This window comes from Rhinolophus sinicus, linkage group LG16 (genome assembly GCF_036562045.2).
Source record: "Rhinolophus sinicus isolate RSC01 linkage group LG16, ASM3656204v1, whole genome shotgun sequence".
NCBI classification, from domain to species: Eukaryota; Metazoa; Chordata; class Mammalia; order Chiroptera; family Rhinolophidae; genus Rhinolophus; species Rhinolophus sinicus.
Genome location: NC_133765.1, coordinates 5,169,175 through 5,196,280, shown reverse-complemented (window position 1 = coordinate 5,196,280; position 27,106 = coordinate 5,169,175). Strand labels below are relative to the sequence as shown.

The window sequence follows — 27,106 nt, the reverse complement described above, 5'->3', positions numbered from 1 at the left end:
CCAACCTCTAAATACCATGTTTCATAAGTTTACTTACAGATACAATAACTAAGGGTTTTACATTTATCCTCACTACTATGAGATACGTTCTGTTGTTATCCCGGCTTTCAGATGAGGAGTGGATGATTAGAGACTACAGAAATTCGTGGCTTTAAAAAAAAAAATCAACAACAAAGATAGTAAGAATGTGAAAAGCCTGGTGTTGGTGGTGATAGATGAACAAAAGCTCCAGGAAGTACAAGAGCAAGTACAAGATTTGCTCACTTGTTTAGATTTTATAACTTGACACCTATAGCTATAAAACACTTTTACTGTTTAAATTTCTAAAGGAAAAAAATATATATCATTGCAAATGGGAAACTACCAGAGTTTACAGACCTGAATGTCTTCAGGGACCAGGCAGATACTGTGTTTCCCCGAAAATAAGACCTAGCCGGACAATCAGCTCTAATGCATCTTTTGGAGCAAAAATTAGTATAAGACCCGGTCTTATTTTACTATAAGACCCGGTCATATAATATAATGTAATGTAATGTAGTGTAGTGTAATATAATATAATACCGGGTCTTATGTTAATTTTTGCTCCAAAAGAGGCATTAGAGCTGATTGTCCGGCTAGGTCTTATTTTCGGGGAAACACGGTACTTTAGATGTGAGTAATGGAGTAGCGACCTATGCTGATTAAGGGATACCCAGTCACTTTGAGACTCTGTCAAGCACCTAACCACTTTTTTCTTCTGAAGTATTATTTTTTTAATTTTAAATAAATGACACTTTTCTTTACAGCAGAATAGTCTATGAATCCCTTAGATTGACACGTAGATCTATAAAGTACACTAAGGTTTAGCATACTGTTTTGTTTTGTTTCCTCAGTGTCACCTTCACGAGGTGCTGCCCTGTTCTCGCACTTAGAATTTGGTAAACAGGGTCACCCTTGTTGATACCAAAGTAGATAAGGCGTTGTTCTGGTAACAAATACGTTAAATGTGAGTATTTCCTATTTCCAGCAGCTAAGTGGTATAACTTCAGCTGATGAGGTGCTTTTTCATGTTTTTAAAAGAAATACCTTTTAAATAGTAAAATGAAAGGAAATTGTCCTTTCAGTATATCATCCTACACATTAAAATATCAAATTAATGGAAGTGATCAACAAATATTTCTCATTGTTTCATTGCATATTTTAATGTGAAAATAATTTTTAAGAGAATTGTGATTTTATTATATTTTAATATATTACATATTTATTATATATAATTTCCACATTTTACAGGTGTTACTATCATTTTACAGATGAGGAAATTTACTCACTGTCTAGTGGAGCCCCTTCATTTTACAATGGAATAAGGTTTACAAATGTACTTGACTTACTGAAAGTTGTACAGTTAATAATTTCAGAACCAGAGCTCAAATGACTAATTCCTTGCCCAGTGCTCTTTTATACTTTGCTGCAACTTCCCAAGCATTCCTTGAACACAAAGATTCTCAAATACTAGAACTATTGATTCTCTAGTTAGGTTTCTACTTGGATGCATTTAAAAAATCTTATATTATTTGGAGAGAGAGAGAGAGAGAGAGAGACAGAGAGAGAGAGAGAGAGAGAGAGAATATGTGTGTGTGTTGGCTTCTTGAACTCTGCTAGTAACTCCAAACTTCATGTGGCCTGGTTTTTGTTTTGTTTTGTTTTTAGAGGGTATTTTTCTGGGAGCTTAGGTATTTTTACTTAGTAATTATGCTTTCTCATGTATAATTTGCTTTTCAACTTGGCTTTTCCACTTTTGTTTTTCTCCAAGTAGTATTCTCCTTTTGTTAGCATTCCCTTAGCTAAAATTAATTATTTGTTACTTATCTTTAAAAAATGTAATTATATTGTATTTAGTTATACATATGATTTGCATACATCTATTACCTGTTATTTACTTAGAATGCAATTCAAGTCTACCTTTTCCTTAAACTGTTCTGCTCTGTCAATTAATAATTTTAAACATTTATTGAACTCTTGCTGGGACTGAAATTGTGTAACTTCTCTTTACACAGTAAGATGTTTGCATTATTACCATTTATGCCATCCTATGTGTGAATACAAAGACCATATTCATCTTTGTAACCGCAGTACTGCTCTGCAGTAGACATTCTTTTGTAAGTGGTCTTTGAACTATGATCTACAGGAGCATTTCTGCAAGATAGTGCAAATAAATGACCTGACTCCTAGTCAGGGAACCCTGAATTGTTTATCCCTAACGATATTCCTGAGAGTAGCACCCAATGTAGGTTTCTATTGTGGGCTTCTCAAAGTAGCCAAATCTTTAATCCTCACCACCATTCATTTCTGAGTTTCCCATTGTAATGAGTCCTGATACAAACAGACTGCTTTCTCCTGCCTCTCACAGGAGATGCCCAGGTCTGCTCCAGAGAAACAGGCTCTGTCACCTGAACTTATTCTCTGCTGGAAGGGCTGTGTGTCAGTATTAGGTATTGAAATAAATTATTGTCGAGTGTGGCTCCATGGTCTTCCTTTAGTGCTCTTTAGCATCACCCCAGAATGACTAAATTTTTAGCACTGTTGGATGAAACCTTAGATAATACAGAGCCCTACATTTTCTCTTTTCCCCTTACATTTTTACAGCCACCACTGTACCTCAGAGCTTCACTGTGCCTCCAAGTATAGGCATACACTCCTTTAATTTTCCTTAGCACACCTGAGGCAGGTGGTCCTTTACAAACGGCAGTACTAAGAAACAACAAGAGAAATAATTGTGAACAATATAAGTCAACTGTGCTGGTTGCTGATCATACAGTGTTGTGCCAGCTCCCAGGATTTGTGGTCCTGTCTTTTAAATTCCCTACACTGTCCTCACGAGGTTGTTTTTCACAGGAGCATTGCCTAAGTCTTTACTTTTTGCTCCCTCTAGCTACGTAGAAGTCTGTATCATCTTGCAAAACAGAAAACATATTTTAGGCCTTACTTAACTAACTAGCTGTGTTGCAGCTCTGCTTTCCAATTCAGTCCTATCTTAACTGTATGCAATTTTTGAAAAATATGTAAAAAAATAAAGTGTTCATGTCATTGGGGGAACGGATTAAAGAAAATTTGTAAAGCAGTATTGTGAATGGAGTAGTCACTCTGTTTTATGTAGGTAGACATAGATATCGTCCTCCTAAAGAATATCACCTCTTATAGTGTAGTCTTTTACAAGATGTTTAAGGCTCGAGGGAAACTTCTCCCAATGAAGCTATACTACCTGTTGGTATCACTCAGTTAATTCATTTTCCTTAGCTTTTAAGTGTCTTCAACCTAGAAGTGAAGGAATTACCCAAAGTCACAGCACTGATAGTCAGGATAGAAAATTTTCTAAGAATTCTGAGTCCATGGGGTGAAAACAGATTTAGTGAGGCCTTAACCATGTTTTTAACACTGGAAGATTTTCATTCATTGTTCTCAATGAATGTCTGAGACTTGCCAAATGCATGGCCTTATTACAGGCCTTTTTCCTTAATTTGGAAGTAAACCAAAGTATGAGGTATGATAAAAAAAATACAGTGAATGTTTACATTTTAAAAAATTTATTGCAATAAAAGACACATTGCTATTAATGCCCCTAAAAATACTCCCCCTGCTTTGAACACGCTTATCCCATCGTTCTTAACCACTTTCTGAAGCAGCTCTGGAAGTCCTCTTTAGTGAGTGTCTTTAGTTGCACTGTTGTGGCTGCCTGTCATTTTGACTTTGGGGAAGAGCTAGAAGTCACACAGTGCCAGATCCGGTGAATAAGATGGATGAGGACACACCATAATGTTTTTATTTGACAGAAATTGCCCTACTAGAAGCAATGTGTGACATGGAGCCTTTCCATTATAATCACAAAATACAGTGAATATTGTTCCCGAGTGCCATCCAAGGGAAAGGCAGGGATCTTCAATACAGGAAACAGCATTGAACCTTATTAACAGTGTGTGATAGGTTTCAACTTGTTCGGTGCAGTCAGTCGGGTCTGACTACAGTTGAGAGAAGTTGTGTTTTAAAGTGTGCTGTAAATCATCTTCCATCATGACAATGCTCTGTGCCACACATCGCTTCTGGTATAGCAACTTCTGTCAAATAAAAACATTGCAGTGTATCCTCATCCACCTTATTCACCGAATCTGGCACCATGCAACTTTTGCTCTTCCCCAAAGTCAAAATGATTCAGGACATCAAGGCAGCCACAACAGCACAACTAAAGACACTCATGAAAGAGGACTTCCAGAAATGCTTCAGAAAGTAGCAAGAATGATGGGATAAGTGTGTTCAAAGTGAGGGGGAGTGTTCTGAGGGGGATTAATGGCAATATGTCTTTTACTGTAATTTATATATATTACAGTAATATATATATACAGTTTATATATATATATACATATACAGTATATATATATACAGTTTATATATATGTAGTATATATATATACAGTTTAAATATATATATGTATATATTTAAACATGATCACACATCGTATGTATACCTTTCTTTCCCAGTTGATCTTTTAAAAATGAATGTTGGTACAGGTAGACAGCTATAGACAGATATACGTAGATAGACTTTTCCCAGGATAGAAATACAGAAAAGGTAGGACAGCCTAAAGGAAAAAAGAAAAATATTTAATTTGAGGGTTTGTGTGTGTTTATTATTTTTTTAAATGTGGGTTAATGAGGAGGAAGAGATGAAGAGTATTGAAAGAATAACTAGGAGGTAAATAAAGTCAGCCAATCCCCTTGGGAGTAAAGGAAGAAGGCGAAAGGTGATGATGTATCAAAGAAACTGATTGATGGTGGGTGATGTCATTCTCTGGGTGCTAAAGATAGTACTGTGTATGGGAAATGCTGTAGTAGAGCCACTGTCCCAGCTTCATGGAGATTCTTGTTTGTGGTACTCTTCCCAGATCCCTGTTCTGAAACTGAATGTATGCAATCTTGTCCATAGCTTCCATGGGACTAAATGAAGAACAGAAAGAATTTCAAAAAGTGGCCTTTGACTTTGCTGCCCAGGAGATGGCTCCAAATATGGCAGAGTGGGACCAGAAGGTAGGAGTTTTGCTTGTGGCTAGATGTTCCAACAAATGCTTCATCTCATCTCCTCATAATCCTAACTGGGCAGTGCTTATTCTCCACTTACAAATGAGAATACTGGTAATGGTATGATTCCTTTCCTGAAAGGCATCCTTATCGTCTTGAAGATACCTGTATTTTTTTTTTAATTGTATAAAGATTTGGATCACTCCTAAAACCAAAGCAGGTATATTAGTAATAAAAAGAAACTTCAATGCCAGAAAATCAGTCCTTATAGAATGCATTTTAAGCGATACCACTGTATAGATGACAGATGGGCATATTAAGTTAAGAGAATCCCTACTCCCAAATGCAAACATCTTAATCCCTCATTGTGCCCTCTAGAAATTCCATCTAAGAACCACTCACTGGCGACCCTGTTCTCTTTTGTACATAGGAAGTGTTTCCAGTGGAGGTGATGCGGAAGGCAGCCCAGCTCGGCTTTGGTGGGGTCTACGTACGAACAGATGTAGGTGGGTCTGGACTGTCACGGCTTGATACCTCTGTCATCTTTGAAGCCTTGGCTACAGGCTGCACCAGCACTACAGCCTATATAAGCATCCACAAGTGAGTGCCCAAGCTTGGAAAGCACAGTGAAGTCCTTACATGGGTTGACTGGGAAGTTTCAGATAAATAGGGAGAAGATTTATCTTTCAGATTGAGTGCCTTTGAAGAACTACACAGTTAAAAGTTCAATGCTGCTGCCTGTTGCACTTGAATCTTGTATGTTGCTCAGAGAATCTTGTCTGTCTGCCTGCCTTCTTCCAAAATCTAGATTGAGTGGTACCAGACTTCCCCAGTAGTGGTCAGGGCCCTTTTCCTCAACCCAAAGGTGAAACCTCCAGGAACTGGGAAAGTACGAAAAACTCTTTGATTTTTAGGGAGCTCACTTAACGTCACTAGAAGTAGCATGAACATCCAAGTGAGAAATACCCTGGCCCTGGTTATCTCTAGGGGGTACGTGTTCCAGGAATATGTTTTAATCCAGGCTTTTTCTTTACAGTTGAATCTTCTCAGTGGTGACTTTTCCCTTCCCATTTTCTCTTCTGCTTCTCTCTGCTTTTCTGCCTTTGTTCTCTTCCCCATCCCCTCCCCCTTCAAATGTCCTTTTCTTTCCCATCTTAATCTCTGTGAATGTCTTTTGTTCTTGCTGTCCCTGTCAGCATGTGTGCCTGGATGATCGATACCTTTGGAAATGAGGAACAGAGGCACAAATTTTGCCCACCACTCTGTACCATGCAGAAGTTTGCTTCCTACTGCCTCACTGAGCCAGGTGGGTTTGCCACACTGCAGGTGAGATGGTACCCACGTGAAGTCACTGAGCACTCCTTCGCCCATTGATACGTGTAACCATTGTTTGCCCTGAGGTTTAGTTGTAGAGTAACAGATTCTTATGATTAGACGTCACAAGACTAAGAGATCTCTAGGGCAGAGTCTCTCCAGGCTCTTTGCAGGAAGCTAACTGCAAGTTACTGTGGTGAGAGATGGAAGATGGTCTGATTGCGATGTGCAGTTTTTACCAAGTGCAGAGTTACTTCAGCTGTCTGGATTTTAAAGTGTCAAACTCTGAGCTGTATGTCATAAGGGACTGTGCTGGGGCTCCCCTAACTTCACTGACGTTCTCCCCCACCCTCTGTTTCCTCTCTGATCCCTGCTTTAGGAAGCGGGAGCGATGCTGCCTCCCTTTTGACCTCAGCTAAACGACAAGGAGATCATTACATCCTCAATGGCTCCAAGGTACCAGAGAGCTCTCCTCCCAGAACAGCTTGGAGACTGTTTCCATCTTCCTGCTAACATCGCCTGGATCCTTGCTATCTGCGAGTTAATATTCCCATAGGGTTTTTACGTGTTGGGCAGAGAACCTCTGACCAATTTCCCTTTATTTACCTTCACTGTTTCTGTCTCTTTTGATCTGATTCCAGATATTTTTTTCATTTTTGTCTATCCCTTTTGTAGTCTCATCAGCTAGATCACTGATTCCTCAGTCAGTGCAGACTCTTTTTACCCCTTCTTAGTTTCTCTGTGCCATTCTATCTCTTAGTGTCCTTTTGTCGGGAGGACCTCAAGTATTTTCCCAGATGCTAGGCTCGGGAAACTGGTGCAGTCCCTGATCCCTGTTCACCACCTCTCCACCCTCACAGGCCTTCATCAGCGGTGGAGGTGAATCAGACATCTATGTAGTCATGTGCCGAACAGGAGGACCAGGCCCCAAAGGCATCTCATGCATAGTTGTTGAGAAGGGGACCCCTGGCCTGAGCTTTGGCAAAAAGGAAAAGAAGGTAAGTGGCTGTTGTCGGGAAGTAATTCAAGTTATGAGACTCTCCCACCTGCTAGACCACGTTCTGCTCTGTTTCAGGAAATAGGTTCGCATACTATCTAACTTGTTTGGTGGCAATTTCTTCTAGTAGAATTTTGACAAGTACATATAAAATAGAATAGAGCATCGTTAACGAAACCCTAGACCACTAGCAAAAGTGCCAGTCATTCCTACAAGCTGCCTGTTGTTTCAATGTGAGTGATTTCTCTGTCATCTCTCTTGCCTCCACCTTTGTCCTGTGTTTCTTATCCAGCGTCTTATTTTAGTTATCGCAGGAAGAAATACTTACAGACGATCTGGTGTTGACTAGATGTCTTAGGAATGATAGGCATGTGGCCAATGTTTTTTCTTTAAATAAAAATAAAGGAAAACTCATTGATAATTGTGGATATCTCAGTGATGTAAGAGGGAGAGTGTGTCCATGGGTGCTTTGAGAAGACATTTCTGGGACTAAGACATCTCATAGCCAGGCCATGAACAGCAGAACTGTGATTGTGTGACTAGCTGGTGATGAGGGTGAGACCTGTTAAGATTTATTAGGCTAGATGAACAGAACAGTCACCTACCTCCAATGTGCACTTTTACAGTTAGGACTTTGGGGGAGACGTCAGGTAATGAAATAACCCCTAAATATACTGCTGTCATAACTCCTAGGGTTTCCAGATTTCTTTGCATGACCCTTCCTGATCATTTGTAACTGCCAAGGAGTTATGATTAGTTTTAATACCTCTTGTAGCATAGCAGGTATTTACTGGATATCTACTGTGTGCAAAGCCCATGCTAACTCTGGGAGCAATACAAAAATCACTACCAGCCTTGCTTAGGATTATAAGACTTAATGCTATCTTATGTATGTCAGACGTTTATCCTATGTATGATATATAAGATATTTAGCTATAGGATTTCTTGATCTGAGGAATGTCTGTTTTGGATTCTAAGACACAGACTGACTTATGTACTCTTTACAGGATCCAGTTATACTGATTCAGGTTTTAATGTGATGATTGCTTCAACACACAGAGGTAGTATCCACCTAAATATCTGTTAACAGAATACCAAAGCTAACAAGTTTGGTGCTTGGAGAAAAATTGCAAATAAGTTCCATTAACAGAAGTGTAGCTTTTCTTCCCTTCATTTTCTATTTCTCTCTTCTCGCTTTTAAGCATATATATTTTCTTTTTTAATTATTAGTTTTGCTTTATACATTTTTTAACATAAGAGAAATTTGGAAGGACGTCTCTTCATTCATTCTGCAGCTGGTGAGTGCCCCCTCTGTGCCTAGCACTCTTCTAAGTAACAATGACAGAGCAGTGGACAGGAGACAGACATGCTCTACCATCATGGAATTGACATTTTAGTAAGCAGGGACAGACAAGAGACATGAAGAAAAACGGTACCTTCCATTAGTGCTCAGTGCTACGTAGGAAGGAAATAAAACAGGATGATATGGCACTGATTGAGGAGAGCTTCTTTAGATAGGGACCACACAATGAGGCCAGGACATTTGAAATGAGATCTGAAGTGTTAGAAGGAGCCAACTGTGAGAAAAATTCTGGGCAGAGACAACAGCAGAATCTAGGGGCCTGAGATAGGAATAAGATTAGCCTATTTGAGCAACCAAAAATAGTTCAGTATGACCCAAGGGTAGCGAGCAAAGAAGAGAAAGGTGTGGGATGAAGGTGGAGCGGTAGGTAGAGCCTTACAGGTCCAGGTGAGGAGTCACCCACTGATCCTCATGGTTGATTTGGCTGTTCTGATAACCTGAGCAACTGGCTTTTCTCTGTCTCTTCTCCAAGGCCTGTTTCCTGCAAGCATGTGCTTTGACTTGGCACAATGCATTATACAGCTGAGAGCTTTACCACCAGCTGTGCATTGACTTTATGGGAAAGTAATGAGGACTTGCTTTGTCTTCAGTATTATCGTTGAAACAATCATCACATTAAAACTTCAATCAGTATAACTGGATCCTGTAAAATTATGTGACAATTTAATCAAAGGTTTTGTAGAGAAGAATGAGTTTTCTCCTGGGAGGGGTGGAAGTGAGGCCTCTTAGAAGAGAATATGAAGATAATATGTGGGACCCAAGACAAGACTGACAACAGGAATGGGCTCTAGTGGTAGTGGTCCAGGGGTGTCGGGGGTTCCAAAGGAAGAGTGGCCATCTGTCCTCACCGGCTTCAGCTTCCCAGGGGCTCTGCTTGGATTAGGGATGGAGTAGTTCTCTCTGCATAGGGAAGAAGGTGTTTTCACAGTAAGGGGTTAAAAGGCAGAAGGTCTGAGGTGGCAGCTATTTGTATTTGGTTCTTTTGTAGTTAAATACTATTAAGGTCAGAGCTTTCTGTTCCATTCTTGCTTTTGGGTGTTTATCTTCTAATTGGGTAGATAAATTCACAGGTAGACACCTGTGAATTTATAGGCCAGTGAAAATACAGGCCAGTATTGAAAGGTTTCAGACTTATGGTGAGACTATGAGAGCCTGAAAGAGAACAAGGTCACTGCTGGCTCATGCGACTGGGAAGGCCTCAGGAGGCTTCATTTAAGCTAGACTGATGGAGTTTGGGGATGGGGAATATTCGTGGTGGAGGGAGCAGAATAAACAAAAGTATAGGTGTGAAAATCCAGTAGCACAGTGTATAGACCAGCTTGACTGGGGTGGAGAATACTTATAGGTGACCTATAGAAGAGAAGGCTGGTAAGGAAAGATTGGGCCACATTTAGAAGGCCTTAAATAAAAGGCTGAGGAATAAAGTTGATCTTCCCAACAAAAGGGAGCTATTGAGTGTTTTTATATAAGGAAGTGATAATGATGTGAAGGCAGTAGTGTTTTCAGAGCTCTAAAGGAACTGGGAGATTTTATATAGTCTTGCCGTTTTAAAATCTGCATCACCAACTCTCAGAGTTCTTTGAAGCCTTGGAAAGTACCTGGAAGAGGAGATGAAAGTGTCAAGTATTGAGAGCCTTAATCTATTTATATATGAAAATCTGGAAGATTTTATTTGAAGAAAGTGGCTCTGCTGGTTTTCTAGTACAACTCCCTTATGTAAAGGAAAACCAAGGCCACAAAAAAACCAAGTGATTTGGCCAAAGATTGAAAATACAGCTAGTTGGTCGGATGACATGGACTGCATCTTAGGTATTCAAAATTGTCTCTGGGCTTGTGACTGATGTATTTCAGGATGTCCCAGTAAATCAGGTCTCTAGTAGGAAAAACAAAAACCAAAAACCCCCTCATAGTTTACCAGTAGTGTTTGCCAATTTCTGTAGTATAAATGCTCCCATCATGGCTGATTTCAGGTAGCCAGTGTGATATCACTGAAAGCTAAGTTAGGAAAAGATGCACATAATTGCCTCTTATGACCTGATGCCAGCACTGGATCTCTCTGCAGATTCATTCTTGTCTAGGTATTACAACATGGTGAATGTTATTCATAACATCTTAGAAGAACACTAAGCTTTTGAAAGGAGAAATGTGGCTATTGTTTGTAATAGTTTTTATATTGTCCTTATGTAAGGACAAATAATCCAGATAATTCTTACATTTTCTATGTTTTTTAATAAAACAATGTACTCATAGAAGCACCAAAAATGAGGTCAGTCCTGCCCCAATCCTACAAGAAAGTGTGAGAAATGTTTATGAGTAGGTTAATCTGCTAGAGTAGACATTAGAAAGTAGATGCTCTTACTCTGAAAAAAATGTTTAGCTGAAAAAAAAAACTCTGTCAGAGTTGACAGATATTTAACTCTGAACTTTTATTTTCCCCCTCATTTTAAGTTCTCAAGGGTCTAAATCTCAGGATAATGGAACCTATACTTCACAGACTTTTGTCAAACGAGAACACTGCCCTGAGTGGTGAATGGTTGAGCAGGCATACAGTCCCTGATTTTTACCAGGTGGGGTGGAACTCACAGCCAACCCGAGCCGTGATCTTTGAAGACTGTGCTGTCCCTGTGGCCAACAGAATTGGAAAGGAGGGGCAGGGCTTCCTCATCGCCATGAAAGGACTGAACGGAGGGAGGATCAATGTTGGTGAGAACATGAAATGATAGGGCAGGGAGGGCAGTGGGCTGGGGCAAGCAGCACCATCCTTCCGGCTCAGCTGAAGTGTTGACACTCTTCCTTTCTAGCTTCCTGTTCTCTGGGGGCTGCTCATGCTTCAGTCATCCTCACGCGAGACCACCTCAATGTCCGGAAGCAGTTTGGAGAGCCTCTGGCCAGTAAGCAGGTAACTGTCCAGGTGTCTCTGCATTTGCTTCCCACTCTGCATAAGACCTGCTCTGTGGCCCACGTTCTTCGGGAGAGTGGGGAGTTCTGCCCCCATCTTAGCCAGAACTCATGCTCTGTTTCCATCAGTAACCTTTTTCCAGAGGTAATAGTGAAGTGCACGGCAAGTGAAGTAGACTTGGAACTTATAAGGCGGTACATTTTTCTTGTAGAAGAGGCAGGAGGCTGTGAAGTTTAGCATCACTGAGAAAAGGGACCTCAGAGAAGCCCCAGATCATGTGCTGCTCTAAGCCTACCTATCTTGTCTGGCTTCTCCCCTTTTGCTTCAGTACCTGCAATTCAAACTGGCCGATATGGCGACAAGGCTGGTGGCCTCACGACTGCTGATCCGCAGTGCGGCCATGGCTCTGCAGGAGGAGCGGGAAGATGCAGTGGCCCTGTGCTCCATGGCCAAGCTCTTTGCCACCGATGAATGTTTTGCTGTAAGTGACCATGCCCTGTTTCTCCTGGGTGAATAGGGAGCAGCTGTTAGGGCCAGGGGTGTTGAGAGCCTTAAGTCAACTGCCGAGATGCTGGAGGGATGGCCTTGGGGCGTAAGGATACAAGTTAACTCCTGAGAGCCTCCATGTGCTCTCTCGTAGCTGGCCTTTTACCTATTCCGTGCCATTACACATTTCATTCTGTCCCTGAACTTTGGTTGTGTTCTAGGTGGGACCTACCTTTGGAAGAAGGTTCAGAGCAACCCAATGCCTCTTTGAATGTCAGTGGCAAAACTACTGGGGGTGCCAAAAAATATATACACATGACTTGTATTAATCTTTTGTTTTCGGTATATATTGACTATTACAAGTTTAATAGTTTTTTTCCTTTCTTAAACTGTGTATACATATTTTTGGCACCCTCTGTATTTCCACATTGAGGCTGTGTTGCCACTAGATGGCACCTTAGCTTCATAGAATCCCAGCCAAGGTGATTGCTGGTAGCTTTTCCCTGCAGACAATGAGTCAGAAAGGCAGCAGTGTGTTTCGCCTTTCTGATGGGAACTGACAAGTTAAGTAGGCGAACTTCTCTCCTTGACTCTGACCACAGAGAACACGAGGCCCCTCTTTGGCTTGGCTGGTCATCTGTAGGTTCTTCTTTCTCATAGTGGGTTATAGCAGGCTGCCAGATTGGGAGCTAGGGTAAGAAGAGCAAAGCTACTTGTTCCAGTCTTCCTGAAATCAGAGGTTCCTGATCCCTGTGTCCTTGCAGATCTGCAACCAGGCCCTGCAGATGCACGGAGGCTATGGCTACCTGAAGGACTATGCTGTGCAGCAGTATGTGCGCGACTCCAGGGTCCATCAAATCCTAGAAGGTGAATATCATTCTCTTTCTTTCAGAACAGTTCCAGGAGCCCCACTTTCCCCAGCCTGTCTGTCCCCATGCTGATGTGTTTTCAGGGTTCCACCAGGCCCTGTCTGTCTTTGGCATCCTCCTCCTCTGTCCTTTGCCCTCCTGACCCTGTTCTGGAAGGGACTGTTGGTGCCATATGCAGAGCACTAGCCTGGGCGTCAGGAGGCTCTGCTTGGTCCTGGGAGTAAGAAGTCATCGATTCACTCCACTTCTGCTCTTTTTCTTTGTAAATTTTAGAGAAGGCTCAAACTGAGATAATATATGAGAAAAATTTTGAAAACTACAGCAGTGATTATTCTTTACTGTTTTGAAGTACTTGGTCCTCGGGAATCCCAAAACTTCTGTATACAGTAATTTATAGGTCAAATGTGAGCCAATTTGATCACCAGCTGCCTCTGCAAATTGATTATCACAGCCAGATGGTCTAAAAGATACCTCTGTCGATATTGGATTGCTAATGGGTTTTTCAGTAAAATAAATCAGTATATGGGTATTTTGTCTGATGTTCCAGCTAGCATAAGTAGATGGGGTTGTTATGCTATAAGAAAAGCAGATGGGGCAAAGGTTCAGCTAAGTGATTTTCAGTAAAATAATGTGGGGCAGCTTTAATGGGGCATAGTTGGAGAAGCCTGTGAGCACGGGCCTCCCTGCTGCTTTCAAAGCATCCTTCTCAAAACTGAGCACACATCAGACCACCTGGAAGGCTTGTGAAAACATTGCTGGGCCCCATCCCCAGAGTTTCTGACTCAGTGGGTCTTGGGTGGGCCTGAGAATTTGCATCTCTAACAAGTTTTCAAGTGAGGCTACTGCTGTTTGAGAACCACACTCTGAGACTCACTGCTCTGGTGTTGTGTTCAAACCAGAGGCTTCTAAAGCTTAGTCTCTGCTTTCTGCTGCAAACCTCATGCCTAACATACGTTTGTAAGCTCAAGTGCTAGTGCTCAAATTAATTCCCTATAGTCTTACTCCTGCTCCTCTTGCAATTGCTTTTTCACCCAGTATTATGAGTGTAAGAAACTTCACCTTCATTGTACCTCTCTGTCTTTTAACCCTGTTAGAACAAATAAGAAGAGCTAGATACGTTTATGAGGTGTGATCAGAAACTATGGTGAATGTTTAAATAAAAAAAAACTATAGTAAAAGACACATTGCTGTTAATCCCCCTCAAAATACTCCCCCTTGCTTCGAACACACTTATCCCATCATTCTTGCCACTTTCTGAACCAGTTCTGGAAGTCCTTTTGTGAGTATCTTTAGTTGTGCTGTCATGGCTGCCTCCATGTCCTGAATCATTTTGACTTTGGGGAAGAGCCAGAAGTCACAGGGTGCCAGATCCAGTGAATAAAGTAGATGAGGACACACCGTAATGTTTTTATTTGACAGAAATTGCCATATCAGATGCAATTTGTGACACGAAGCCTTTCCGTTGTGACCACGAAATACAGTGAATGCTTCTGCCAAGTGCCATCCAATGGAAAGGCAGGGATCTTTAGTACAGAAAGTGGCCCATCGAACATTAGTAACAGTGTGTGACAAGTTTCAACTTGTTCGGTGCAGTCAATCAGGTGTGAGCTACGGTTGAGAAAAGATGTGTTTTAAAGTGTGTCGTAAATCATCCTCCATCATGACAACGCTTTGTGTCACACATCGCTTCTGGTACAGCGAGTTCTGTCAATAAAAACGTTACAGTGTGTCCTCATTCATCTCATTTACCGGATCTGGCACCGTGCAACTTCTGGCTCTTCCCTAAAGTCAAAATGATTCAGGACATTGAGGCAGCCACAACAGCACAACCAAAGACACTCATGAAAGAGAGCTTCCAGAACTGCTTCAGAAAGTGGCAAGAGTGATGGGATAAGTGTGTGCAAAGCGAGGGGGAGTATTCTGAGGGGGGTTAATGGCAATGCGTTTTTTACCGTAATAATTTTTTTCTTATTTAAACATTCACCTTAGTTTTTTATCACACCTTGTATGTCAGGCTACACCATCATCTACTTGTGGAAAAATTGGGGCGCTGGTTTTTATCACTTTGTTTCATCATGGTCTTTGTTATTAAATAAATCTGAAATTTTAGATTTGATTTTACTTGAGATGTGTGATTACTCATCCCTTATGGGAGTTCATATTTCTCTTTGCATTAAAGGCCATTGTCAAAATGAAGCAGGCAATTGACCCCCTCTTTTCAGGGAAAATATTTTTGTTTTTTCTTTTAAAATTGAGTTTTCTGGCTACTAAATAAATTGGTTTATTGTTGAAAATTATAAAATATAGGAAAAGTAAAAAAAAAAAAATTCCTCATGATTCCACATCAAGAATTAATACTTTGGACTCCATTTTTTTTAAAGACACATTTATTCCATGTCATGATCAGATTATTATATTTAGCAATCAAAAGCAGCATGGGTGCAAAAAAAAAACTACATTAAAACCCTTTGTTGGAATGCTTTCTACTTTCCACAGAACAAAAACTAAAATAATCTGTTATACAATTAGTCATAAATACAGTCCTTGAGTTTTTGCCCATACACATGAGTACTGTCTAAAACATGTCTTCTTTGTAGCAGCGAGGCCCTGCCACCACTGTGCTTGGCTCAGTTCACAAATCTGTTGTAACCTATAGCTTCCCTGTCACGTCTCTGGCTCTCCCGTCCTGCTAAGCTTTGTTTCCTGGCAGTAATTAAAACCTGCTGCCACTGCCATAGCTACTGGCTGCTGCTGGAACCGCCATAGCCAGCTTGGTTTTGTGGTTTGGCAAAGTATTGGCCTCCACCACCATAGGGCCAAAACTTCTACCTCCAAAGTTTCCTCATTTCATGGGATCAAAATTTGAAAATTGATTGTTGTAATTGCCAAAATTGTTGTAGTTTCCACCACCTCCAAAATTGCTTCCATCATTAGCAAATCTGTTGCAGCCCTCCCCACTGCCACCGTATCCTCCACCATTACAACTGCCACCAAAGCCACCTCGAGCACTGAAGTTTCCTCCGCGACCAAAGTTGTCATCCCACCAAAACCACCTCCTGACCACCACTGAAGTTTCCAGAACCACGTCGACCTCTTTGGCTGGATGAAGCACCAGCCATCTTCTGCTTAGACAGGGCTTTCCTTACTTCACAATTGTGGCCATTCGTAGTGTGGTATTTCTTCTGAATGACAATCTTGTCTACAGAGGCGTGGTCACCAAAGGTTGCAAAAGCAAAGCCTCTCTTCTCGCCACTGCCTTGGTCAGTCACGATTTCAGTCACTTCAATTTTCCCACAGTGTTCAAAATCATCTCTTAGGTGATGTTCTGCAGTGTCTTCTTTAATACCATCAGCAAAAATCTTTTTCACAGTTAAGTGAGCACCAGGTCTTTAAGAATCTTCTCTTGAGACAGCCCTCTTTGGTCCCACAACTCTTCCATCCACCTTGTGTGGCCTTGCGTTCATGGCTGCATCCACTCCCGCCACAGTGGCATAGGTGACAAACCCAAGGCCTGTGGAGCGCTTGGTGTTTGGGTCTCTCATCACCACACAGTCTGTGAGCGTTTCCCGTTGCTCAAGATGGCTCCTCAGACTCTCATCGGTTGTTTCAAAGCTCAAACCCCCGATGAAGAGCTTCCGCAGCTGTTCAGGCTCTTTGGGAGACTCTGCCTCAGACAGGACAGCTGTGTGAGGGGAGATTTAGCGATGCTTACTTGGCGGCGTCCATGGACAGCAAGGTTGGTCTCCTTAAGTCCGAAAATACCTCCCTTTGGTCTTTATGCTTTTGTAAGTATGTTTTTTAAAAATAGAATTATACTATATACCATTTTATATTGCTTTTTGGTTTTTTGTTTGTTTCTTTTACCTAAAATAAGCATTTTTACCATCAGGAGAATTTTTTGTTTTTTCTTTTTTTTAAGTAAGTTTATTCCTCACTTTCTGAAATTTTTCTGTACTTTGAAGAGAAGTCTGTGATAATCCCATCCCTTGCAAGGGTGAAAGTACCAGTTGTAATTTGCATCCATGAGCTAGGCCTGGAGCACCCTGGTCAGAGCTTTACTGAGCGCCCAGACTGCGCACTAAATCCTTCATTCTTGCTTGTTCTTTCAGGCAGCAATGAAGTGATGAGGATGCTGATCTCGCGTAGCCTGCTTCAGGAGTAGCACCCACGCTTGGTGTTCTGCTGTGCTGTTTAATGTGCCACTCGAATTGTATTGGATGGCTCCATGTGGACGATTCTGTTACAAATGAATCATGGATTAGATCTACGGATGGCACTCTTCCAGGTGGACCCTTCACTCTGTGTGCTGGCAGCAGAGTCAGCTGTAGGACCGGGACAGAGTCCTCAGAACTGGAGGAGCTGCTGTGATTGGGGGTGTCACAAGAGGATGTACTGTCTTGTTTTCCTGATGCAGAAAGGTGACCAATGAAGATGCACCACCAAACCACAATCCTCTCAAATCCACATCGTTTTGATTTGTCTGCATTTTGCTGATTCCCCAGATCCTCTTCCCGGCGTCTGGGTGCTTCCATGGAGGCTTTTTCCTCATTATAAAGCAAAGGTGTGAGAAAAGAGCAATGGAGAGAAAATGTCCTCTTACCTTTTTCTGTCCTCTGCACCTCAGCTAAAGATGCAGAAGGTTCTGTGGGCCATGCTTCCTTTGTAGCACAGCTCAGAATATAGGTCATGATCAAATGAGTATTAGGAAAACTTTGCTCCTAAGCTGTAATTTAAAGTGTACCTGCACTTCTCAGCTACCTGAATATCAAGGGCTGGGGTTATCTGGAACTTTGAATATTTGTTGTTGTTTTCTTTTTTAGAAGCATGTGGTCTGGAATGGTATTCAACGTTTTTTATAACCCTTCCTGGTAAATACTTTATTTTTTTCTACCTGTGTTTTTTCTTTTTTGAAGTTACTCCTCTTTTTAAATGTTTTTAATCACTGCATTGATAAAACTTACCCCTTTCTGTACCATCCCAAGTTCTACTAAAGTTTTTATCTTTCTAATTAAGCCTTTACAACTATTTAAAATTTTTTTATTATATTTAATTAAACATTTAACTAGATTTTGGAATAATAATAAAAAACCTCTCCTTGACCAAAATGACTTTTCAAAAATAGGCCCGTTAAATTACTAATAGCTTTGCAAACCAAGCATTGTTTATGATTTATAAAAGTAGATTTAAAGTAATATTCAAATATGGAGACTTTTCAGAGAACCCTGTTATAAATGATCATTACATTACTCTGTCCTCTCACCTCTATAGAGAAAATATCCAAGATATTTTGTTAACTACACATCAGTGTTTAGAGAGACCAATATGTGCATCTTTAGCTATGACAAATATTTTATTTTGTAAATGCATACTTTCTGCAAGGAACTGTGCTGGGCACTGCTACAGGGTGTGGGTATACTATAAAGTGTAAAATGTGTTTCTGCCTTCAAAGGCCTTATTTAATAGCTGTAGTGCAAGGTAATGATAGGTCTGTAGAAGAGAGAATGAGCTGGAAAGAGAGATAAAATAGGAAGGGATTCAGGGAAATTGTAGGAATTCAAATTAAGCTTTTATGAAAATGTATAATATTTAAAAAGAACCAAGAATGTCAGTTTCAGACAGGAAAGAACCAGGAACAGGAAAAGTACAGAATCTATGTGGGAGCTGTTTACGCTTGTTTAATTGTGCTTTGGGGGTTGGCGAGGGAAAGAAAGAAAATGTAAGTTGAATCTTTAGGGCAAGTCATGAAAGCCAAGGTTTGGGTTTTTATTTCCCAAGTAGTGGAGAGCTACTTAAAAAACAGAAAGTTTTTAATGAGGAAGATATGATGAAATTAATCTATTCATAAGAACATTCTGGAATGCATGTGTGGGATGAATATGAGTGGGAAAGACATACCCAATCAATAGATTCTTGAAGTAATTAAGGTATGAGGCAATTAGAACTCGGAAGGTAAAAGGAAAGAGTAGATGTGAGCAAAAACAGACCCGTGCTTAGAATGTCCACTGTGAACATGAAGGCCTCCTGGTAATTGGGCTGCTTTCTGGCATCCTGATTATTTTTCTTGGCTACCTTTACACTTTGACAGTTCAAATGACCTTTTAATAAGACACTTCTTATATCTTTGTCAGATTTACCAAATACTGGACTTTGTTGTTTTAAAGACAATTTTTTTTCTTTCTTTAAACCACCCAATTAATTTTCAAAGAGAACTGCTTTCAAAGCTTCATTTACATTGATACATTAGAGAGCCTTGACCAAATGCTGTGATTATATGTAATTAACTATTTGCAGAAATCTAGTCTCATTTAATTTAATTAGTTTTATAAGTTTTGCTAATTCTCCCATAACACTGTGTCAGACTTTCTCTAGTATCAACATTATTCTGAAATTTGGATCAATTGCTTGATTACTTTTATTATAAAGAAAATAGAAGAATTTTTCTTGTTAATTTTTTTCATACTTTGTGGAATTGTTAAGTTAGAATTGTTGGAGTTAAGGGTGGCCAAAGAGAATTTTAACAACATCTAATCCCACACTGTCAACCATATTCCCCATAACTTTCATGTCTGTTTCTGGAAATGGCCTTAGTCACTGTCCCTTTGCTCCTTCTGTTGTTCCCACTAAAATCTTTTCCAATGTCTTGCCAGTTTATGACCATTTGGAATTTAAACCACAGTCCACTTGCACTTGTTTGCTGCTCTGAATCCCTCCCTCACCCCCCAATCTCTGCTTCTTCCTTCTGTCAAATAACCACCTGTTACTCAAAAGAGCTCTCTGGACCCCATGCCAGGTGATTGCTCACTCAGAGGGCACTCCGGTTCAACTTCCAGTTTCCCTCTTAAGGGAAAAATCCAGCATATTTTCTTTCCTATGAGAAAGCTGTGTTCCAGAATTGCTTTTCCCAAGAATTATCTGCAATTTATCTTATCCACTCTTATGCATTTGTGGCACATCTTTGGTTGATAGGCATGTACCATACCCACCATTTTGTATTGGCTGTCAGAGGACCTGCCATCTCTTCAGTAAGAATAGTGGCAGCAGTTTTGGGGCAGGTTTCAGGCATAGCTGATGTGTTAGTGGGTTGTTGATCTTCTAAATATTTAGTATTTACATAGCTGAAAAATTGTTTTCACTCCTATTCTCCAACCTGACACGGGTTTCTGGTCCTACTCTAGACTCGAACTACTTGTCCCAATATAGATTCTCTGCTCTGCTGTTGACCAGGAAATGTCCTTAATTGAGGAGAATCAGTGTGATGTGACCGGAACCTCACACTTACATTTTTATAATATTTAAGGGATATCTTTGGGCAAAAAGAAGAGTACTACGTCTCTCTTGCCGTCAGTTTTTTCTTAGATATGAACACTTCGATGGGTGTTTTTCTTGGACACTTATATAAACCAAAATTCAACTTCACCTAAATTATACATGTTATGATGGCCATGATTTATATGTACCGAGGATCCAACTATGTCCATTTTAGTCTCTAGATCCTTCATTTCCTAAAACCACAGGGCAGAAATAAGTATATAGGCCCATCTTCTGAAGCATCTAAGCATGTAGTCCTTTATGATCTGATAACTATTTTTATTACTATCATCTTTTGTGAGCAAAATTAGCATGCATGATGTCCTCAAGGGCAAAGTAGCAGTATGAGAAGTTTGTGGCAAAGCTTAATGCAATTTCTATCACAAGCCTATTAAAGCAAGTCTGCTTCCTTAGCCTAAGGGAAGATGAATCATTTCACAAAGATCAAAGTTTATTTTTCTAAATGGCTGTTTTTTCCCCCCGAGTCATTAAAGACAGTCCCTGGCCGCTTCCTGATCCCCAAATGTGCCTTCTTTTCCTGACGTTGTTGTTTCCCTTGATTCAGGAGTACTCTGTTAAGGTGCTGCCTAAATTATGTATTCACTCAACTAATAACTTACTGAGAGCCTATAATGTGCCAGGTAATGTGCTAGCTGACTAGCTACTGTCCCTGTTGTCAGGAGACAGTTGTAAAAAAAGTAAATAGACAAAGAAAATCACTTAAATTTTGATAAGTGATATAAAGGAAACAAAGGATTGGGAAAGAGAAAATGGGGGAGGGAGGCAGGGAGGGAGCTAGTTTGGAAATAGAATAGTTTACAGATGAGACCCAAAGAGTTGGCCATTTGAAGAGTGGGAGAATGTTCCAGATCTGGGAGGTAGCATGTGTAACACCCCCAACTCAGAAAAAAAGACTTATGTGTGCGAAGAAGTGAAACAGATTTGAATGGCTAAAGGGAAGTAATGAGAGTCATGGGTGAGACAGGCAGTAACCAGGGTCTGAGAATAAGGGGACAAAGCCTACACAAATTAGTGGGGTCTGGTTATCCAGAAAGCAGACTGGCATGTGTTATGATGATTATCAAACAAGTCACCCAGAATTTTTTGTTTTTAACCCAGGCCCAAATCAGCTCTTGGTGGTCCTGCAGAGACCCAGCTGTGGGCCTTTTGGGGAAGACAAGGCATTTGGATTTTTATTCTCAGTGCTCTGAGCAAATGTCAGACAGGATCTTATAGGAAGGAGTGAGACTGTTTGATCAGTGTTTTAAGATTCTTTCTGTTTTGTGGAGAATAGACTGAAGGAGGACAGGCATCAAGGTAAGGAAGAATAAAAGTAGTCTTCATTTCCCTATGTTTTGATATTTCACTTTAAGGGAACTTGAGTTTCCAATTTTGGGTTATAGATAACAAGAGAAAAGAAAAACTGAGAAAATGCCCTCCTCACTTTCTCCCTGCCTGCATTGCATCTCTTTCTTCCTTCTTTCCTTCTTACTGAGTACTGTGTTTCCCTGAAAATAAGACCTAGCCAGACAATCAGCTCTAATGCGTCTTTTGGAGCAGAAGTTAATATAAGACCCGGTCTCACTTTATTATAATATAAGACCAGGTCTTATGTAATATAATGTAATATAAGACTGGGTCTTATATTAATTTTTGCTCCAAAAGACACGTTAGATCTGATTACCGCTAGGTCTTATTTTCAGGGAAACAAGGTAATAGCTATGGATGCACAGCATTTCTTTTACTTTTCAACTTACTTTGAACACTCCACAGAACATTAAGCTAAAATAAATATTTAAGAAACTGTGTTCTTAAATTGCAATTAGATTGTAAACAACCCAGATACTAAGGATGAGATTTTGTTTGCACATTGAATAGGTTAAAATGTATTTTTTTTTAAAAAAAGCATGAGGTAGAAATGAGCTATCAAGCCACGAAAAGACATGGAAGAAACTGAAATGCATATCACTACATGAAAGAAGCCAATCTGAAAAGGCTACATACTATATGAGGCCAATTATATGACATCTTGGTAAAGGAAAAACTATGGAGACAGTAAAAAGATCAGTAGTTGCCAGGGGTTAGGGGTGAGGAAAGCATAAACAGGTGAAGCACAGAGGATTTTTAGGCCAGTGAAAATACTCTATGATAGTATAATGTTGGATACATGTCATTAAACATTGTTCCAACACTAGAATATATAACACCAAGAGTGAATCCTAATGTAAACTATGGACTTTGGGTGATTATGATGTATTAATGTAGGTTCATCAATTGTAACATGTACCACTCTGCTGGGGTATGTTGTTAGTGGAGGAGGGCAGGGGGTGTATAGGAAGTCTTGGTGCTGTCTCAATTTTGATGTGAACCTAATAAGGAAAAAAAAAAAAAAAAAAAAACCCTTAAATAAAAAGCATGATGTGAGGGGCTCAAAGTTCTTAAATCCTTCCTGATGAACACTTTCAGAATTCTTTTTATCTGAGGTTTTATTTGTTTTTGAGTTGTTGAGTCTTTTTGGATAGTAACCACTACATCACTGAATAGATTTATCCAGGGCTCTAATCTAGGCCACTAATCTGGTGCCACAAGTTGGATTTTTAACTTTTCAAAAACTTTATCTTTGATATTTATATTAATTTTTCCATTAGATTTAACTAATTCCTGGAAACAACTTATATTCCCCTAACAAATGTGAACTCTTAAAATAGGCCTCTTATTATTAAGAATTTGGGTAATTTAGAAACTTGGGAAATTAATAAGAACTCAATTTGAAGTTTTGACTAAAAGACAAAGATTTTTTACATAGAACTCTCCTGACCTGACAATTACTTCTTTACAAGCACTTATTTTCCTGGATCGGGGAAGTTGGTTGGGAATAGAGTATCTCCTGGTGTGCTGAGAGACTAACTCTTGCATTTTCACCTGAAACTGATATGTGTGTGTGTGTGTGTGTGTGTGTGTGTGTGTGTGTGTGTGTGTGTAATAAATGCTGTTTGAAGGAAATGTTGGCACTTGTCATGGCGTGGGAAGAGAAGTTGGGTTAGAGACACAAAAATGCTTAAATTTGATTCCTGCCGTGAAAGAATTCATCACATCACTTGCTCTGGGTGGGATCAGATCCCTCTGTCCTGAGTGCCACGTGCTGCCCCCAATGAGCATGGGTGACCAGATCCACACAGCTGCTCTGGTAGGCAACCTGTTCTAGGAGCTTGAAGGACAGAAGGACGTGGGCTCCAGTGGCAAACCCTCCCAGAGCTGAGACAACCCCGCTAGCTCTCATCCACCCTTTCCAACCTGTCCTGGGTTCTCGCCCTTTCTGACTGGGAACTATCTGTTTGGGAACTATTGCCAAACAGAACTCGCCCCCCTTGCTCCACCCCAGCCCCATAGGCTCCCAGAACCCCCTTCCCTACTTGGAACAGGAATTCTGTCTCCTCAAATGTTAGCATGTGAACCTCAGCGATAATTGAATCCTTTTCCTCCATACAAATGAATGCAATTTGGTTTAGGGTTTTGTAGCTTATCCATGGACAACTCAGATCTACCCACAGCCAGTTCTTTTCCAATGCCACCAATTCTTTGGTAGGTCCCTTGGTACTACATATAAACCTGATGTCAACCCCATTTCTGTGGAGAGCTCTAGGTACCAGATTGCATACATTCCTGGGCATGTGGGATCTGCCTTGTAAGCCTGCTGTCCAAAACTCACCAGAACATAGCTGTTCTTCCCTTCTGCACCCATGTGCCCACAGGCATGTTCACTGAAGCAGGGAAGCTGCAGCCTTCTTTGTGCTGGTAGCCGCTTTTAAAGCTTTCATCTATTCTAGTCATTATCACCAGATTTCAAAGCAACATGCTTAAATTCTTATTTATTGATTTTTAATTTTAATTTATTCACTTCTTGATATGAAAAAATTAGAATTTAGGGCTCCTGCACCCCTTCTACTCAGCCACATAGTCTTTTTCTCTACCTATCTTCCTAGTACAGTTGTATCATGATTTTGGGTTAAATCAATGTTTAGTTGTACATTAATATATGTCTTATTTATAGCTGAGCCTCTTGTTTATAGTATTCTATGGTGTCCTTTCTTGTACAACAATACTTTATTTTTGGAAATCTTGAGTCTTCTCCCATTTGACAGTAGAGATACCAGGTAAGTCAGAATTAATAAATATCTGTCTATATTCCAGACTGAAATTGTAAGAGACTGTTAGCATAAGGACTGCCGCTTTACGGTTAAGACAGGGTTAACAGCCCTGGCGGCCCTGGGCTCAAGTTAGCATGAGAACTGTTACTTTAAAGTCAGAGTAAGATTAACAGCCTTGAGCTTAAAACAACCTAATGGCCTAATTGTTAGTTCCAGGATGTGGGCATAGAGACCAGATGTTTTATCTCCTGATATGGAAGCTTTTGAAGCTATCTATTGTAAACTCTTTGAAGCATAGCACAACCTGCCTCCCTAAGACTTTAGAAATTACTGAGTGCCTTAGAAACGCTATAAAAACCCTTAGCTTTGTAGGCTAGGGGTCCTTGTTAAAACCCGCCGCGTCGGGCAGAGGCAGAGACAGGGACCCCAGCTAGCTGGAAGTAAACCTCGCTGTGTGACTTGCATTATCGTGTGTGTCTCTGTCTTTCTGAGGGGTGAAAGATTCCCGGACTTAACAAAATAATATATTTTCATCCCACAATTCAGTCATAATGCTAATATAAAATAATGTTATACATTATAAAATAATATAATAATATAATACAATATACTTAGTAATACTAATGTAAATGTTAATATAATTAGTGCTGATAATACTAATTATTATTAATATAAAAATAATGCTACTGTGTTTCCCCAAAAATAACACCTAGCCGGACAATCAGCTTTAATGAATATTTTGGAGCAAAAATTAATATATAATTAATATATAATTAATATATAATTAATATGTAATTATATTACATTATATTATATTATATAATATAACATTATAATATAACATAATATAATATAATATAATATCGGGTCTTACATTAATTTTTGCTCCAAAAGATGCATTAGACCTGATTGTCCGGCTAGGTCTTATTTTCGGGGAAACAAGCTATTATCATTTTATATGTATATATATATGCATTTTTCCCTGTCTCACTCTTTTTTTTTTTCTTTTCCCAGCCTTACTTTTCCTCACTTTTTCCATTTTTCTGTATTGATTTTGTTTTGTTTTTATATTTTTGATATGTTTGCCTGTATTGAGTGTTGGTTATCGGTTGTTTTCTACATGTGAGTGTATTGGGTTTTTTCTTTGTTGTTATTATCTTTGTGCTTGTTGATTTGTTCTGAAATCGCCCTACACCAGGGCCCAGCACAAGAGGTGCAAGAAAACACACCCAGAGGCCAACTCCAGACCAAACCAGAGTATTACCAGGTTTGAGCTACAAGTGACACACCCAGAGGGAATTCTCTACAGGCACAAGAGGCCATAGGGGCCAAGCCTCACCTGAGGGGTCAACCCTCACACAGCAGCTCATCCATTGTGAGCATAGCCAATTCTCATAACTAGTCAGCCTAGGAGTGAATCCCACTTACTGACAAGCCAAAAGCAATTAAAGCTCAACTTTAACAGGAGAAAACACACAATACAAAGGTCACCTCTGGAGCACACGCACAGGAGAATAGGGAAGCGGTGCAATTCAAATATAAAGGTCACATACTACATAAGATCACAGAGCAAAAAACAAGAACCCTAGGTGATCTACCTAATACATCGAAGCAAACACAGAGATCAGCCAGAATGGGGAAACAAAGAAACATGTCCCAAATAAAAGAATAGAAGAAAATTCCAGAATTGGAACTAAATGAAATAGAGGTAACCAATCTATCAGAGACACAGTTCAGAACACTGATGATAAGAATGTTTAAGGAGCTTAGTGACGACATAAAGAAGGATAGAGAAATCACAAAGAACAACCATTTAGAACTAAAGAACACAATAACCAAAATAAGGAACACACTTGAAGGAATTACCAGCAGGTTAGATGAGGCAGAGGATCCAATCAGCCATTTAGAAGACAAGTTAGCAGAGATCACCCAAGTGGAACAACAAAAATAAAATAGAATAAAAACAATGAAAATGGTTTAAGAGACCTGTGGGATAACATCAAGCACAACAACATGCGCATCACAGGAATACCAGAAGGAGAAGAGAGGAGGCAAGGGATCGAGAATATATTTGAAGAAATAATGACAGAAAATTTCCCTAACCTGGTGAAAGAAATTGACATACAAGCCTGGGAAGTATAGAGAGTACCAACCAAGATGACCCCAAACAGGGTCACATCAAGACACATTATAGTTAGAATGACAAAGGTGAAAAAGAAAGAGAATCTTAAAAGCAGCAAGAGAAAGACAGCAGGTTACATACAAGGGAACTCCTATAAGACTATCAAATGATTTTTCTACAGAAACTTTGCAGGCCAGAAGGGAGTGGCAGGAGGTATTCAAAGTGATGAAAAACAGAGGCCTACAACCTAGATTGCTTTATCCAGCAAGGCTATCATTTAAAATTGAAGGAGAGATAAAGAGCTTCCCAGGAAAGAATTAGCTAAAGGAATTTATTACCACCAAGCCAGCAATGCAGGAAATGTTAAATGGTTTCTGTAAGCAGAATAAAGACGAAAATAATCTAATTAATGAAGACCAGAAATACAAATAACAAAATGGCTATAACTATGTACCTATCAATAATCACTTTAAATGTAAATGGATTAAATCTCCAGTCAAAAGAGTGCTGAGTGTATAAGAAAACAAGATCCTTGCATATGTTGTATCCAAGAGA

General features: G+C 39.9%; 1 protein-coding gene and 1 pseudogene across 2 annotated transcripts in view; one reads left to right on the top strand and one right to left on the bottom strand.

Annotated features, from left to right (window-relative positions):
• ACAD8 (acyl-CoA dehydrogenase family member 8) overlaps positions 1-23,258 on the top strand; it is a 36,892-nt gene extending 13,634 nt beyond the window's left edge. For both annotated transcript variants that reach the window (XM_074321294.1, XM_019718833.2), the window contains exons 2-11: positions 4,954-5,054; positions 5,476-5,645; positions 6,242-6,351; positions 6,739-6,815; positions 7,220-7,357; positions 11,287-11,422; positions 11,521-11,618; positions 11,947-12,099; positions 12,869-12,971; positions 17,083-23,258. In XM_074321294.1, coding sequence (XP_074177395.1) covers positions 4,954-5,054; positions 5,476-5,645; positions 6,242-6,351; positions 6,739-6,815; positions 7,220-7,357; positions 11,287-11,422; positions 11,521-11,618; positions 11,947-12,099; positions 12,869-12,971; positions 17,083-17,135 — 1,139 coding nt within the window. In that variant the 3' untranslated portion in view covers positions 17,136-23,258. The remainder of the gene's footprint in view (positions 1-4,953; positions 5,055-5,475; positions 5,646-6,241; positions 6,352-6,738; positions 6,816-7,219; positions 7,358-11,286; positions 11,423-11,520; positions 11,619-11,946; positions 12,100-12,868; positions 12,972-17,082) is intronic.
• On the bottom strand, positions 15,687-16,956 carry LOC109438773 (heterogeneous nuclear ribonucleoprotein A1; annotated as a pseudogene).
• Positions 23,259-27,106: the final 3,848 nt, after the last annotated feature.